This window comes from Panthera onca, chromosome A2 (assembly GCF_046562875.1).
Source record: "Panthera onca isolate mPanOnc1 chromosome A2, mPanOnc1 haplotype 2, whole genome shotgun sequence".
NCBI lineage: Eukaryota > Metazoa > Chordata > Mammalia > Carnivora > Felidae > Panthera > Panthera onca.
The window spans coordinates 8,972,314-8,989,095 of NC_138340.1; the positions used below are offsets into that span (position 1 = coordinate 8,972,314).

At 57.4% G+C, this 16,782-nt stretch overlaps 1 protein-coding gene across 2 annotated transcripts; it reads right to left on the reverse strand.

The window, feature by feature from the left end:
• Positions 1-1,178: 1,178 nt before the first annotated feature.
• MAN2B1 (mannosidase alpha class 2B member 1) lies at positions 1,179-16,679 on the reverse strand. 2 transcript variants are annotated; one of them, XM_060630328.3, is made up of 24 exons: positions 16,456-16,679; positions 15,643-15,745; positions 15,291-15,464; positions 14,736-14,929; positions 13,916-14,048; positions 13,511-13,656; positions 12,480-12,596; positions 9,775-9,857; positions 9,556-9,676; positions 9,397-9,475; positions 9,099-9,208; positions 8,712-8,819; positions 8,276-8,392; positions 7,070-7,243; positions 5,871-5,968; positions 5,659-5,776; positions 4,087-4,205; positions 3,895-3,996; positions 3,628-3,715; positions 3,362-3,442; positions 2,725-2,952; positions 2,099-2,251; positions 1,888-1,990; positions 1,179-1,383 (listed from the first exon to the last, which is right to left on the reverse strand). In XM_060630328.3, the coding sequence occupies exons 1-24, from the start codon at positions 16,615-16,617 to the stop codon at positions 1,274-1,276; spliced, it is 3,021 nt and encodes a 1,006-aa protein (XP_060486311.2). In that variant the 5' UTR covers positions 16,618-16,679; the 3' UTR covers positions 1,179-1,273. The 2 variants fall into 2 exon arrangements, with proteins under 2 accessions (XP_060486311.2, XP_060486310.2); XM_060630327.3 differs by having other exon boundaries at positions 9,775-9,860.
• Between the last annotated feature and the right edge of the window lie 103 nt (positions 16,680-16,782).

Consider the following 16,782-nt stretch of genomic DNA (forward strand, 5'->3'; position numbering starts at 1 on the left):
TGAGGGAGGACCCAGGGCAACCTCCACGGATCTCCTTGGCCAGCCAGGACAGCGCCTGCCATTGGAGGGGGATTTGGATACATTTTCAGGAGATCCCATGGCCTACCAGGCCGAGGATGTCATCCGTAGGATGCACTTCCTGGCCAGCCTTTTTCCTGCCACCAGAGGAATACTCACAAGCAAATTTGGTGGGTACCTGCTAAGATGGGACCCTACATAGGACAGCAGATGGCCCTGGGGCACAATCCCCAGACTACCCTGGCTGGCTCTGCTGCCTTTCCCTTCTGGAGGGAAACTTTAAAAAGTTTAAAAAGAGGTGCATCAAGTGACCGGACCCCAGACAGGATGGCCACTTCCTTGGGCCTCTCTCGTCCATCTCTTTATGGGGAGACTTAGAGAAAATTTTGAGGCCCATCCAGCACCCAGGCCCCATCTGGGACCTCATCCAGGCCCACAGTGCCCTCCCTGGGGGTTCCTAGCTACCCAGGCTCATGCCTGCCACCCAAGAGGGACTTAAAAACATTTTCTGGAGGTGCATCCGACTGCAGGTTGGTCTGGGATGCCCTCCTGGCCTCCATGCGCCTTTAAGGGACCTGCACAAGCCTGTCCTTACTGGAGGGAAAGTCCCTCACCTTCAAGTCTCAACCCCCAGTTTCCTCCCGAAGCCTCCTTCCTCGGTAACACACCCCAGAGCACACCAGGGTACGCCGGGCTCTCCGCCTGCTCCTGGGAGCCCTGCAGCTCTAGTCCCCCTGCCCCAGGCCCCTCTTTGGGGCCTGGCTCCAGTTCCACCCCCCTCACCAGGACCTCCTAGATTCCTTGCCCTCAGGGCCTGGCTCCCCCAAAGCCAGGTCTGGAAGCCCCCCCTACCTCCACCCGCCAGGTATGTTCGGTTCTCTGGGCCCATATCCAATGCAGCCCCCCCCCCCCCCCACAGTGGCTCCTAGGGAAAGCTGTGCCACAGCCTGAGTGGACAAAGGAGGGAAGGAGGAGTGGAAGACAGAGTGGTGGATGAGGTGGGGTGTGAATGATGTAGTCTGGAGGCAGGGTTCAGGCCGGTAAGTGACTTTCCTGCAAGGCCTCAGGTCAAGAGTCACATAATGTTTGCTGACTTTTCTAGGTCACAAATTAAATCCCCTCCAAAAAACAGCAACAGAAAACCCCCACTCAATCACACCTTGACCCAAGGCCTGGTAGTGGCATTTTAGTGGCTTTTGTTGGTGGCAGAAGCAGCAGGAGGAGGAGGGGGAGGGTCTGCCTGCTCCCAGCGTGTCTAGCCATGCTCCTCCCACTGGACCGAAGCCAGGAAGGTTCTGATTTCCATGGGCTGCAGCGTGATGGTGGCGGGGTCCAGCCGAGAGGGAGAGGGCAGGGGTGTGGGGCCTGGGGAGGAGCAAGGGAGGAGTAAGGGCCACAGATTTCCTCTGTCTCACCCCCTCCCCCTGCTCCTTCCCTGGGCCTACACATGGCCATACACTCTCAAATCTGTCCCTGGGGCGTTATTCCCAGACCTGTTTTTCAACTGCCCCCCCCCCCCCCGGCCCTGAATACCATCCCCAGATCCCCAAATCTGTCTCCAGTGCCTGGCCATCTCCATCACACCCTCCAGCCCTATTCTAAAGACCATCATGCCAACCCCACGGGTGACAGACACACCTTTCCCTTTCTAGAACTAGATACCCATGGGATTTCCCCATGAACTAGATACCCATGGGATTCCATCTCAAACCCTCAACACCCGCTGCTAGTTTGCTCGGACCCACTTAAGACCCTTAAACTGCTAACCAGGATCGGAACACTAGAGCTCTCTACACCTGGGTCCTGGCCAACATTCCCACACCTCCCCACACGGCTCCCAGCTCCCAGCCCCCCCGAGCAGGCCCGCACCCGTGTTTGGTGTCCACTTGAGCCTGGAGGCGCTGGCCCGGAGCTGGTTGGCCACCAGCGTGGTCTCCTGCAGGTAGGTGATGGTGAAGGCGGAGAAGAGGTCCTGCAGGCAGTGGATACGGGCAGGGCTGAGTAGGGACAGCGCGGGGTTTCGCCTTTCCCTCCTTTCCCTGCCTGGGTCCTGTCTCCTTCCCACCTCCGCCCGCCTCACCGTCAAATCCAAGGTCACGGGGGAGCTCAGGTTGCCAGAGTCCTCCCCTACAGCGAACTGGTGCTCCAAGCGCAACAGCAGCGTTTTCTGGTCCCAGCGGGCCAGCGTGAGCAGGTGTACGGAGGGAGGCAGCTCCCGGCGCAGCCCCGAGAACTGCGGAAAGCGGGGTGGGGCTGAGGCAGTGAGGCTAGGAGGCGGGGCTCTGACGCAAGGGGCGGGGTTTAGTCGGGGAGGGGCGATGACCCCTTAAAAAGAGACCCAGGAACAGGGCGGTGCCGAGCGGGGGGCGGGACCGAGCCGCTGAAAGGGCCGAACTGATCTGGCCGGAGACCCACTGGGATGGGGGGCGGGGCTGAAGGCAGGGCTGGACCAAACGTAGGGGGAGGAGGGCGGGAGCTGGAAGGGGAGAGGGAGGAGGCTGTGCCTGGACCCAGTCCCGGGAGAGGGGACTGAACAGGCTGGTACTGGGCGGGGCCTGCGGGGCAACGGGGCTGAGCTGAGGGGTGGGACTAGCTTATGGCCTCCCCGGGACGAGTTAGGAGCAGGCGGAGTGGGACCCACATAAGGCCGGGAAAACCCACCGCGGCTCACTGGGGTCCCCTACCAGGCGGCCCAGGGCCCCTCACCTGCTTGCGCGGGGCGACTTTCAGATGGTAGGGGGCGCCGCCACCCGGGGCCAGCACCACCTGTGGGGCCAGGACCTCCTTCTCTGCCTGCAACCGGTGCCCGGTGGCCGCGGTCCGGACCTTGTCCAGCAGCACGAGGTGGCGCCCTCGCACCCACCGCCCCAACCCGTCCTCCAGTAACGCCTCCCCTACGCCACGTCCGTCATCCTTCAGGAGCCTTCGGTGCACCTGCAGGGAGTCCACAGGACAGGGTGAGGGGTCCCTCTGGCCAACTGCTGGCCCAGGGCTCGTGGAAATTTCAAGAGAAACCGAAGAGTGGGAAGCATGGACGCAGAGAAAGGTCCGGTAGAGGGTCGCCACGGAAGTGGGGAGTCAACCTAGCAAGGGCCTGGGACAGAGGGAGGTAGGGATCTAACGGGACAGGGCAGGCAAGTCAGGGCCTGGAGGAGGTGGGGGGCTGGGTAGGGAGGGGACAAAAGGGAGGAGTAAACTTGTCACGTAGGAACAGAGGTTTCAGCTTAGTGGGAGCTACGGGGGGGGCGGGGGGGCTACACGTAGCAGAGAACGGGGACGGACACAGGCTTCAAGGTCCAGTAGGCACCAGAGTGGGAACTGGCTCAGGGCTCTGGCCACTCACCATGAGCTCCAGAGAGCCATCCCTCAGGCTGCTGCCCCCCTGGGAGCGGTCGGTCAGCACTGTCAGCTGCATGTTGCCATCCTGGTGGGGGGCGGGAGGGGAGGAGAGTGAGGGGCCCCACAGCCAGGCAGCCATGGCCCCCAGGCAGGCCCCACAGGGGATGGGGGAGACCACCGAGGACAGCTGGGAGATGCTCAGCTTGAGGGGTGACCCCCACTCTGTGGAGGGGTGCTGAGAAGTGGGGAGCAGGATGGGGGGGGGGATACCCTGATGTAAATGCGGCTGTTGACTGGATAGTAGTTTCCCGCCACTGTCTCAGTCTGGTTCAGCTTCCAGGTGGGTCGATAATCCCGCCTGGGGAGGTGGAGGGGTTCGGTCAGGCCTGGGCTCCAGCTCCCCTTCCCCGGTTCATCCATTCCTCACTCCCCCGTCATCCCCTCCCTCCCCCACTCAGAGGATCAGCAGATGCTCCCACGATCCCAGGGCCCTCCACACACCGCAGGCCACCCGTGGCTGCCCCCGGTCACCCCGACCTCCTCTCCAGGATCTCTCGGCCATTGCTGTCTGTGTAAAAGAGTCCTTTCGTCTCCAGCACCGTGTCAAAGCGACTGATGATCTCCTTCCCCCAGCCGTCACTATACCCGAGGGGATGGCGAGATTGTGAGCTCCACCGGCGCCACTCTGCCCTTGCGCCCAGGCCCCCAGTCCCAGCGGGTGCCACTCACCCCACAGGGATTGGTCCCACCGTCCACTCGAGCTCCAGGTGCCGCTGTCCTCGGTACAAGCGAACCACTTGGGAACACCAGGCTGAGAAGTTCTGGTGAACCTCCTGCACCAAGGGTGTCTGCAGGCACGTAGGGGTGGAGGGCAGGTCTAAGTATACACCTGAGCACGGGTGAGCCCTGCAAATATCCACCCCTGCTATAAACCTCACAGAGGCCTACACCCGGGTCAACCCCACCGATAGCATGGGAACCTCCCCCACCTCTCCCACCTGCCTAGGTGTGATGCCCACACTTCCTCCGTCAGATGTGACCGCGTCATTCTTGAGTGTGGCAATAGGATTGTTGCCCACCATTGCCCCATCTTCCCTCCTTAGAACAGGATTCTAGTTTGGCAAGTGGCTACCCGGACTAAAGACATTGTCTTTACATTGTCCAGTCTTCCCTGAGGCTATCGGTAGCTGTGTGACCATGGCTTGCTCCATGGAAAACCATCAACCTGGCGTAAACAACGTTCCTTGCCTCTTTCCCTCTCCCACTGGCTCAAATGCAAGTACGATGGCTGGAGCTTGAGTAGCCATCTTGGGCCAGGAGGTAGAAGCTGAATGTTGAGGAAAGTAGAGCAATGAGACAGAAGAGGTCTGGATGGGGGCGCCTGGGTGGCTCAGTCGGTTGAGCGTCTGACTTCGGCTCAGATCACGATCTCGCAGTCTGTGGGTTCAAGCCCCGTGTCGGGCTCTGTGCTGACAGCTCAGAGCCTGGAGCCTGCTTCGGATTCTGTGTCTCCCTCTCTTTCTCTCTCTCTCTCTCTGCCCCTCCCCTGCTCACACCCTGTCTCTTTCTCAAAAATAAACATTAAAAAAATATTTAAAAAAAAAGAAGAAGAAAAAGAGGTCTGGATGACTGTGAAATCACCCCACCTGCCCTGGATGGCCCAGCCAGACTTTCTGTTAGATGGAAAGAAAGCCGATCCTGTTTTAGGCACGATGAATTTTGGCAACTGTTACTACAGGCGAAACTATATCCTAACACAGCGACCCAGGTATGCGGAAGGTTCACCTCAAGGGGAAGCAGGGCAAATGTGAACCTTGCCATTACCTGCGGCATCCCTGCCCTACGAGGAAACATCAACGAGAGGTCCCACAAGGGTGGGCCCTGTCCCGGCCAGATGCACCCTCAGACATCCACCCCAAGGGAGACTCAGCCAAGCCCTATCCAAGTGTGAACTCTCAAATCCCCACCTCAGATATAATCCTCAGTGAAGCCTTCAAGCAATTCCACCGGGCCCTCCCCATTCCCGGGCCAACTGAATACACCCCACCTCCAGCTTCCAAGGCCAAGTATAATCCCGACACCCACAGCAGATGTGAAAGCCTTTGTTCTTGCTTCTAAGACAGGGCTGTTACTCAACCAGCCATGAATATCCGCCCAGTGGGGAGATCCTCAAGTATTCCCCTCAGGTCTTAGCTGTCTTTGGATATGATGGAGGTGTAAATCCTACACTCGCCCCCCACACCCGCCCAGACTCCACCCCCCTCCCCCCCACACACCCACTCCTCATCCCTGGGCACCGACCTTCACCAGGCGCGTTTGAGCCCAGCGGCTCACCATCAACGGTTTCTCTTGGTTGGGTCTGAAGATGTAGGCACCTGAGACCTGGGTGCTTAGGTTGTTGCCTACACTGGCGTTGTACCTGGACCGGGGCAGGTGAGAGTCAAGGTAGGTGACCCCAGCTTTACTTACACCCCCTCCCTGGCCTAGGGGTACCCCCCCCCCCCCCGCCTCACCAGTAGAAGGCTTGGCGAACAGGTAGCAGGAGGTTCTGGTCCAGGTTCTCCATCTCCACCAAGAGCCCTGTGTCAGGGTCAAACCTAGCCCGGATGTGCTGCAGAGAAAAGGCGGACAGACGTTAATGACCATCATCTCAGCCAAGGGCAGCGTCATCCTTCCTGGGGCTCAGGAGGTACCCTCCCTCCCTCCCTCTATCTCCTCACCTGGCCCTATTAACAAATCCTAACAGATCTACCTTCTACCTTCTCCTTAAGCTGATCACTTCTTAACCATTTCCGTGGCCTTCTGGGACTAATGCCGCTGACCCCTTCCGGGCTCACCTCCCCGTCAGTTCGCCCTGCGGCCGCCAGAGGGCGCCAGTGACACCCTAAGTACCACCCTAAGCCCGGGTCCGCTGGGACCCAGGGCTGACTTGGGCGTTTGACGGAGTAACCACAGTGCCACTACCCAAGAGACTTTTAGGGGCCAACGGAAATGTGTAAATTTTAATTTCTCTTGGAATCAGAAGAAAACTTAAATGTAATAATAAGGAGTATGTTATAACGAAGACTGGTTAATAATATTCACCTTTTATACCCACCTGGTCCTGAAATATAATTTTTAACTTTTTTTTTTTTTTAATGGAAAAAGGGACCCACAAAGGCAAAAGTGCTGGGGCCCCATGACAGTCTTAGTGCAGCCCTGTCCCTCACGTGGCTCCTTGGAAGTAAAAGCCGAAGTCTTCCCCTGGGCCCTCAAGTCCTGCACAGTCTGACCTGTCACCCAACACCCGCCCCTCCAGCCACAGAGGGTTCCTTGAACACTCGCCACCCTCCTGGCTGAGGGCTTTTGCTTCCGCTGCTCCCTGCCTGTCTGGGTCCTTCTCCGTGCCACCCCCCGCCCCTCCACTCCCAGTGGCCACGTGGCTCCCTCCCTCAAGGCTCTGACTTGCCTCATTTAATTTGCAAACCCCTACCACCGTCAGCTCTTTCGTATCTGTCAAGTGTCACACGTGATTACACTGGGTCCGCACAACAGTCCCAGGAAAGGACACTGAGGTTCAAAGGGAAGTGGTCACTCACTGGAGGACACATAACGGGAGACTGGTAACCACACCACGAACTGATGTAGTTCACCCACTGATCCACTCCATGAGGCTCGCCATGATACCTCGAATTTGTCACAGCGACAGGGAAGGGCATCCCGACAGTCTCACCTCATTTTGGATGGCCAAGACACGGGACCAGGGCCGCTGGGATCTGGGCTGGGGTTTGTGGGCGTGGGGGCGCTGGCCAGGCACCTGGCTTACTGAGTAGATGCTGAAGCCCAGGGCAGGCACCGAGGCTGGGAAAAGCAGTTCCTGACCGTCTGAGCTAGGAAGCATCACCACCTCAAGTAAGGGAAGAGGGAAACAGAGTCAAGAGACTGTGAGTAACCTATTGAGCTGTACACAGGCCGGGTCAAACTCCATCAGGAGAAGGAGCCCCAAATGGGAGGAAGAAATTAAAGCGTTGGCCAGGGAGGATGGGGTGTCAGAAATTCTGAGTTAGAGATTGCAGAGAAGATTCATAAAGTGGGGAGAAAGCATTGCTTGGAGGGTGTAGAGACTGTGGGAGAAGGAGAAGTGAGGGAGGAAGTGGAGAAAGAGATCCTTGAAGCAAGGGAAGGAGGGAAAGGCAGATTCTTGGGGGAGGAAGAGATTCGTAGGAAGAGGCGTTCCAGGATGGAGAGAATAAGCGTTCAAAAAAAAACTAAAAAAATAAAATTTGGGGCCCCTGACTAGCTCAGTCCGTAGAGCTTGCGACTCAGTCTCAGGGTTGTAAATTCAAGCCCCACGTTGGATGTAGATTACTTCAAAAAATAAAATCCCGGGGTGCCTTGGGTAGCTCAGTCAACTAAGCATCCAACTCGTGATCTCAGCTCAGGTCTTGATCTCAGGGTCATGAGTTCAAGTCACCCGTTGGGCTCCACACTGGGGCATGGAACCTACTTAAAAAATCCTTTTATGTTAACTAAAATTTAAATACAATTTGAAAAAAAATGTAAATAAAATCTTTAAAAAAAAAAAAAGTCATGAGGAGACGTTAAAAATGGGGAAGACTGCTCAGGAGGCAGGGCAGGGGGATGGGTAGGGAGACAGATGTGGCCAAGGGGAATGATGTTAAGGGGCAGAGGGGGGAGATATTCACAGAAAGAGAAAGTACCAGGCACAAGGTATTGATGGAGGGGAAGATATTCACGAGAACGAGTTACCCAAGAGAGGGAGGTGTCCATGGGAGGAGGTATCCATGAAGGCAGATAATGGGGGGAGGGGGGGAGGGGGGCGGGTAGAAATGCTCAGGGGGAGGTGTCCAAGGTAGGAGGTAACCATGGGGGGGCGGGGATGGTACTCATAGGACGAATATTCATTGAATGGGCTCACATCGCTGGGCACAACTGTGCCATTCGGGTCCCTCACGACGAAACCGTGTTTGCTGACTGGCAGCCGCACCATCCAATCTATTTTCCGTCCCAAGGGGTTATAAATAGTCACTTGGAACTGGTGTGGGAGGGTCAGAACGGGCAAGGGTTACAGCAGGCCTTCTGGAAACCCACCCACCACAGGCGGCAACTCCCTCGGGTGATCCAAGCCCCCAAGGGGTACTTTGGTCTCCGTCCCACCCCAGTTTCACTGCGCCCCACGTGATCACAGGTCGCCCCTCCAACAAAACAACTTCGCAGCCCGCGGGTGCCTCCAGAGACCCTCCGTCTGAGCCCCACCTCCTCCGGGCCCCGCCCCGCTGTCCTCAGGTTCCTGCTCTTTCCACCCGCCAGACCTGGCTCCCGGCCCCGCCCCTCCGGCCCGGAGCCCCGCTCACGTTCTTCGCTGTCTGGCTGAGCGGACAGACGCTGACGTTGAGGTTTCGGCAGTACGTGAAGTCCTCCTTGGAGCCGCTGAGCCGCGCCAGCGCGTTGCTCAGAAGAACCTGTGGGAGGGAGCGTGAGGGTGTGGGTCCGCTCTAGATGCCCACCCAGGTCTCCTCCCCATCCCCTCCCGGGCCCCGCCCACCCCGCCCTAGGCCCCGCCCAGGAGTGCTGCCAGGCCCCGCCCCATTCCTGCCCCCGCCTCTCTTGTCCCAAGCCCCGCCCCTACGAGCCCTTCTAGCCCCGCCCCCCCCACTTTGCCCACCTCTTACAGTCTCCGCCCTTCCGTTCGGTACCGGCCTTTCCCTGTCCCCGCCCCTTCCCAGGCCCAGCCCGCGCACCTCGCAGGGGTCCCAGCCGGCAGCCAGCTGTCGCGCGTAGTCGTCGGCCACGTGCTGCTTGGACGTTCCGCTGACCGCGTCGTGGTGCTGGAGCACGGCCATCGCCTCATCTGCAAGCAGATTGTGAAGCGGGTGGGGTCTCTGCAGGGCTCTCAGTCCCGACCCCAAGGACACGGGACAGGTCACGTGTGTGAGGGCCGCGTCCTTAGGAGCTTTATGAAGGGAATCGAGGGGGTGGCGAGGGTCTGGCGTCCAGCTTCGGACATGCTCCCGTCCCCTCGCCAGCCCCGACACCTACTGAGGGGTGCGCTGTCTCCCGAGCCGTAGGGTCCCACGTTGGCCGCCGGACCCGCCAGCGCCTCCAGCTGGTTGCACACCTGGGGGGCAGAGAGGGCGTGTCGTGGCCCTGGACCTGTCGGGAGCGCTGGGCGCCCGCTTGGGCTCAGCATCCACCCACCTGCAGAAAGTTGTAGCTGAGGCGCTCGTAGCGTTTGAGGGCCGGCCGGCTGGAAAAGTAGCCAGTCCAAAACTGGTGAGGGCCGTCGGCGTAGGGAAAGAAGTCATCCTGTTTCACAGACCTGCAGCGGCAGAGGTGTTGAGGGCAGGGTCAGGACCCAAAGGCCATGCCAACCCCCCCCCCCCCCGCAAGCTCCCCTTCCCCCCCCCCCCCAAATACCAGGTGAGGTTGGCCTTGTTCAGCTCCCAGAGGTAACAGGCGGGAGTGGAGTAGAGAACATTGACGCGGCTCCCGTTGGCCTGCTGCTGGGGGGAGGTGTCCGTGTGTGAGTCCTGGGGAGTCCGCACCTTCCCAGGGGGCCCACAGGTGTGCACCGACATCCTCACACACGTGTGCACGCATTCATGCGTGCGGGGGGGTTCAGATTCTCTTAACACACATTTTGAGGGCAAAACAGTGGCCAAGTGTGAAACTGAATTCTGCCAGAAGCTAAATATTACCAGCACGGAAAGAATTTCACGGATGCAAGAATAAACCTGAAATTTTTACTAAGCTTGTTTTAAAAATTCCAATTGTATTATTATTTTTTTAAATGTTTGTTTATTTTTGAGAAAGAGCGAGAGTGCGTGCATGAGCTTGAGCAGGGGAGGGGCAGAGAGAGAGGGAGACACAGAATCCGAAGCAGGCTCCAGGCTCTGAGCTGTCAGCACAGAGCCCGACGCGGGGCTCGAACTCAAGGACCGTGAGGTCATGACGGGAGCCGAAATCGGAGCCACCCAGGCGCCCCTCCAATTTTATTATTAAAAATGTTTGTGGAAAAACTAAGTGTGACATTATAGGGCGGGAATAATCCCTCAGCACTGTCAGGTTATTGCTAAATGACACCGCTGTTATAATTAAAGGAGGCACACTTTCCGCTGAGGGAGGTGGAGGGAGGCACGAGAAGGTGACCTCCGTGAAAACAAAGATGTCTGTTCTGCTTGTGCTGTGAACCCAGTGCCTGGTATACAGCAGGTGCTCACTAAACACTTGAGTGAATGAAAGGAAGTGAGTGGCACCACATGCCTTTATGTGCGTGCACATGTCTACACCTGCGCCCGTGCGCGCGCACACACACACACACACACACACACACACACACAGTATTCACTCAGCAAACAATCGCTTGATTCTTCAATATGCTCAGGATTTCAGACACAGTCTAAGAAGCAGAGGCCAGCCCCATTCTCATGGAATTCGCAGCCAAGTAGAGGAGAGGCATTGTGAACACAGTTGGTCATGATCAGCCTGGATGTGGCATCACAGGTATTTATGGGAACTGCGTGTACACAGCGGAAAGGACAAGAGCTCCACCTGGAGTTTGGTGAAGCCTTCCTGGAGGAGGAGATTTCGCAGCTTGTGTATTAAAGGAGAAGCGGAAGGTTTTATTTCTACCCCTAATAATAATAATGATAATAATAATAATAAACAACCATAATATTATTTACCCGACACTGTTCTACTAATCTGTGTAAATGAACTCCTTAAAGGGGCCCTCGGGTGGCTGAGTCGGTTGAGTGTCGACTTCAGCGCAGGTCATGATCTCACGGTTTGTGAGTTCGAGCCCCGAGCCCCGCGTTGGGCTCGTTGCTGTCAGCGCAGAGCCCGCTTCAGATCCTCTGTTCCCCAATGTTTGCCTGCCCCTCCCCTGCTTGTGCTCTCTCAAAACAAAACAAAAGACATTAAATAAACTCATTAAACCCTAACAGCCTTCTCAGGTGGGAGCCACCATTGTGCCCACTTTCTAGAGAAGAAAACTAAGGCAGAGTGCTTAGAACCTTTCTCAAGGTCCCTGAACCAAGAAGCAGCGGGCTAAAGATAGGAACTAAGGGACTCTTTCCAACAGAGTGTGGAGTGGGCAGAGAAGCAGTGAGTGGCAGGAGAAAAACCAGTGACAGCCCAGGAACATGATATTTATAGGAGAAAGTGATCAAGGTGTTCAGGTCTCCGCAGGGTCATGGGGAGGACCGAGAAACGTCTGTTGGAAGGCCCCTGGTGATGTTCCCGAGCGGTTTTGGTGAAACAGCAGTGCAGGCAGTGAGCGGAAGGTGAGGACGTGGAGACTGCCAGCAGACAACCCTGGGGATGGAACTGATAGGAAGGGACATTTCTTTCTTTTTTTGTAAACGTTAATTTTATTTATTTTGAGAGAGAGAGAGAGAGAGAGCGAGCAGGGGAGGGGCAGAGAGAGAGAATCCCAAGCAGGCTCCGCGCCATCAGCACAGAGCCTGACTCGGGGCTCCAACTCACGAACCGCGAGATCCTTCACGAACCGTGAAATCAAGAGTCAGACGCTTAAGTGACTGAGCCACCCAGGTGCCTCAGGAGGGGACGTTTCAGATGGGAAAGGCCCAAAGGTGTCTGAGCCCTGATTCCCAGAACCTGTTAGGTTACACAGCCAAAGGAAATTAAGATTGCGAGTGGAGTTAAGGTTGCTGATCAGCGGACCTTAAAATAGCTTATCCTGGAAGATCTGCCAGGCCTCGATGTAATCATGGGTCTTTAAAAATGGAAGAGGGAGGCGGGAGTGAGAGTAAGAAAGAGAAGTGATGATGCTGTGCGGCCGGCTTGCAGGATGGGGAGGCCGTGATCCAAGGAATGGGGCTGGCCTCTGGAAGCTGGACAAGGCAAGGAAACGTTCCCCCAGAGCTTCCAGAAGGCACCCAGCCCTGCTGACATCTTGATCTTAACCCAGTGAGAATTGTGTCAGACTTTCTGAGCTACAAAAGCGGAAGGTAATATATTTCTGCTGTTTTTCAGCCGCTGCATTTGTTGGTAATTTGTTATAATAGCAGTAGAAAACTAAGATAGGACCCATTGCTATGCATATGACCCAAAGGCCAGGGACACAAGCACACTCGTGCGCACGAGATGGGCACAATTACCTGGGCGTTGACCAGCTGGATGAGCCTGTCGAGGTTCCTGAACCACATGTTAGCATTCTCATATTGGAAGTCTGAGCCCATGGTCATTATGGTGTGGTTGGTGCGGAAGTGCTGGCCCTGTGGATGGAATGGAGAATTCTCAGGCCGGAGGGTCCTAAACCACCCCTGTGTTCAGCTGTCTCTTGGTATACACGTGGTCAAGAGTGTGGGTGCACACAGAGGAGGGAAGGAAGTGGGTCGTGTGGGAGTACAGGGACACATGTGAAAACAGCCACAAGCTGTTGAGTAAGTCTCTTGGGCCCAGCACACAAATGAGGGCACTGAGGCACAGTGTCATGCCGTCTCATGGCCCCGGTGAACATTTGGGGTGGCAAAGGTCATCAGCAGTCTTTTTTTTTTTTTTTAATGTTTATTTATTTTTGAGAGAGACAGACAGAATGCGAGTGGGTTAGGGGCAGAGAGAGAGGGACACACAGAATCCGAAGCAGGCTCCAGGCTCTGAGCTGTCAGCACAGAGCCCGACGAGGGGCTGGAACTCCTGAACCGTGAAATCATGACCTGCACGGAAGCCGGACGCTTCACCAACTGAGCCACCCAGGCGCCCCTTGTCAGTCTTCTAATCAGAAATGCACACAGGGGAGCCTGGGTGGCTCAGTCGGTTGAGCATCTGCCTCTTGATTTCGGTTCAGGTCATGATCCCATGGTCAGTGAGATCGAGCCCCATATCCGGCTCCATGCTGACGGCTCAGAGCCTGCTTGGGATTCTCTCTCTCTCTCTCTCTCTCTCTCTCTCTCTGCCTCCCACCCCTGCTCGTGCACACTCCCTCTCTCTCTCTCTCAAAATAAGTAAACAAACTTAAAAAAAAAAAAAAAGGAAATGCATACAAATCTGAAAGGGGAACGTGGTGATAGGGAAGGAAGTGTTCCCTCCCTCCGAGGGTTCCAAGTAGGTGTTAGGGAACGCCCACGCTGTGGAAAGTGCCCGGTGCATTACGAACACCAGCCTCATGGGTCCTGCACAGTAGGGTTACCTGGGCAGTGGCCAACTGCAGGAAGTAATTGACCAGCTCCTTGGCGTTGTACTCAGGGCTGCGCCGGTCCTCCACGATCGGCTTGTCGGCACACAGCGTGTCCCAGCACAGTTTCTCAGGTGGGTTGTAAATATTGGGGAGCACACCTGCATGCCACACCAGGCTCAGGAGGAGGCCCTGCGCCCCAGACCTGCCCTGGGGTCAAAGCCTGCCACGCCCCACCCAGGAGGCGCTTCAGAATTTGCAGGGCCCCGTGCCAAGTGCAAATGCTGGGTCCTTGTTCGTAAATTATTAAGAGCTTCAGGACAATGACAAGAGAGTATAAAAACACACCCAGGGCCCTCTGAGCACGGTCCCAGGTCCCAGGCCCCTGGGGCCAGCCCTGCCCCCACCCCAACTCCTTACTGGTAAAGAGGTCGGCCACTGGGGGCTTCAGGCTGGCGCTAGCCCGCCAAACCTGCTCCATCTCTAACTTCTCTTCCCGCACTCTCTTATCTTGATAATCCAGACGCCCGAAGAAGAAGCCATCAAAGCCCATCTGGTGGTGGGGAGGGATGAGTGGGATCAGAGGGTAGGAGGAGTAGATGCCCAGCCCTCTCATCACCCACCGCCGGACCCCTCCACATGGGAGGGGCGGGTCGGAGCACAGGGAGGAAAAGCAGGTCTGAAACCAGAAGGCCTCCAGCCCATTTTGAAGCTTGGGGAAGGACCAGATCACACCGCGGGAGAGCTTGGAGGGGTAGGTCTAACGCTAGAACAGACCTCCACCTTCCCCAGCTTGGAAAGAGGCCTGGCTCAAGGCTTTCCCCCTTATGCAGCCTGAAGGAATCAGAGCATGGAAAGGGAGCCGGGTCAAGGCAAAGATTATGAAACTGGTGGAAAAGAGGGGCAGGCCTCCACCTGTCACCTGGACTGGGGAGGAGCTGGGATCATAGCAAACGGGGGTGGGGGCTCCAGTGAGGGGTAGGTGTGGGGCCCGGAGTGGAGTCGGCCTGGGCCGAGGCAGAGCAGAGAAGCGGGGTTTTTTTTGGGGGGGGGGGGGGGAGGGTGGGCGTGTAGCAGTAATGGGATTCACAACTCACCCAAGAGGTAGGATCTCAAGGGGCCAAAGGGCCAGGGAACAGGGCCCGGTCCCTGTGAGCTTGCAGGGAAGGGTGGGGCTTGAGTGGCCAAGGGAGAAGTCAGAGCTGGTGAATGGGCAGTTCGTGAGAGGTCAGGAAATCACCTGTGCGAACAGCGAGGCCTGCTCCCGAGAGTGACCGAAGGGATCAATGTGCCAGGCCACACGGGGGCGCCCATCTTTGCCAAAGGTGTCTTCCAGGAAGCGCAGTCCCAGTGTCATCTGGTCTATAATGGCTCCATAGTGCGTGGCTGCCTCATCATTCATCACCCAGCCACCGTTGGCAAACTCCAGGCGCCCTGTGCCCGGAAAGACAAAGACAGTTGGCAGGGCCATGAATGGGGCCAGGGTTGGCAACGCAGGGGATAGGAAGACCTGCCTGTGAACCCAGGCCTGGAGGGAGAAGAGGGGTCACTCCCAGGCCAATGAAGCCAGATATGGAAGAGAGGGCATTCTGCCCGGCAGGCTCCCCTGAGGATCCCTTGGAGGTGGGGCCTTGCGGGATGCATAGGAGTTCTACAAGTAAGGGACATCCCAGGTAGGCGGAGCCACATGCACAGACAGGCTGCACACGGCATGATAAAATCTCAGAAGCTTCGGTGTGTCAGAAACAGAAGCTGAGCTGGGCTTCCTCTTTTCACTTCCTTGGGGCAGGCTCACCCTGGCGCACCAGGTCCCGCACAACTTCCTGTGTTGCATTTGTCTGCTGGTGCCACCAACGGGAGAAGAAGGCAATCTCCACATAGATGAATCGGCGGGTGGGCTCCACCAGCAGAGAAGAGATGACCGAGTCTAGGATGTACTGCACACCTGCGTGCTGGACGTCATTATGGACTGTGGACACAGGGGTCAGGCAGTCAGGGACAAACGAGCCAAGGGGGGGGGATATTCTTCAACACAGGAGCCCAAGCTGGGCATTGTCCCCACCCTAATGTCCAGGACCCAGAAAGGATTGGGAGGGCTCAAAGGGGCCATGGGAGTCCCAGGGGTAAGTCCCCCACGATCTACTCACTGCCATAAAAGTACTGGTCCACCGTCTTGAGCCAGCCCACATCATCATGTGTGTGGGCCACCAGGTGCACATTGAGCATGTCCGGATGTACCATAGGGCATGTCTGCACAGGGACCCCAAATACACACACCCTGTCAATTACCCAAGGTTAAGAGGCAAGCTGGGGTAGGGGTTTGGGGTGGGGGCGCAAGATAAGTCTCGATCTAGAGGTGAGTGCTTCAGAGAAATGGGGCTCGGCCCTTCCAGGGAGGACACACTCAGAGAAGCTCCCACTGGGCACAGTCCCTCAGGGAAGCTCTCATTCACACGGTGGGGAAATGGTAATAGCAGTAGCTAATGTCTATCAAGCATCTGCAAATACCGAGCAGCCACCCTGGGGGGTGGGGGCGATATTATCTCATTTTCAGATGAGACCACTGAGGATCAGAGTGGTTAAGTGACTTGCCCCAAGTCACGAGCCAGGAAGTCAGGGAGCCAGACTGCAACTCGGGACAGGCTGACTCCAGCGTCCCAGCTCCCAAGCAACACCCTCCCCCCCCCCCCCCCCACATACACACAATGTTCAATCACACAGTTGGGTGCGTGCAAAGTCCAGGCGAGCCAACCCACAGAAGCAGGGAGGCAGGTACAGAGAGCCCTAGTCTCAGACTACACAGCCAGACCTTTCAATGACGGAAAGCATGCCCTGAGACCACACTGTCGTATTAGCAAATCATTCACTAGGCACCCACAGAACAAACCCACCCACACCTCCCGATCCTACTCGGGCTTCACTCGAGCTTCTGTACATTTCCGCCCGCGGGCGGCGCTCACCTCATATCCCGCGGCCCGAGCGCCAGGCGCCGCCAGCAGTAACAAGAGGAAGGAGAGAGGCGGGAGCGGTGGCGGGAGCGCGCGGGACCTCGTCCCGGGCCTCGCCGCGCCCCGGCCGCCACCGCCAGCGCGGACCCCCAAAGGCCGCGCGTCGGCCCCCATGGCTCCGCAGCCGCCGCTGCCTCCACCGCCACCGCGGCCGCCTCCGGGGGGGGGTTCCCGGGCCCGGCAAAGACGGGGCAAACGCCCCGCCCCCAGGACCCGACCTGGCCAATGGTTGCTGGCGGGGGCGGAGCTAAAGTGCGGCCGGGGCCTGGCGCCTCCCTG

Excerpts from the sequence above, each read along its gene's own strand:
- MAN2B1 (XM_060630327.3), bottom strand. The coding sequence starts at position 16,617 with ATGGGGGCCGACGCGCGGCCTTTGGGGGTCCGCGCTGGCGGTGGCGGC. Across the intron at positions 13,657-13,915 it reads AGTGGCCGACCTCTTTACCA|GTGTGCTCCCCAATATTTAC; the intron begins GTAAGGAGTTGG and ends TGTGGCATGCAG. Across the intron at positions 9,209-9,396 it reads GGGAGACAGCGCACCCCTCA|ATGAGGCGATGGCCGTGCTC; the intron begins GTAGGTGTCGGG and ends ATCTGCTTGCAG.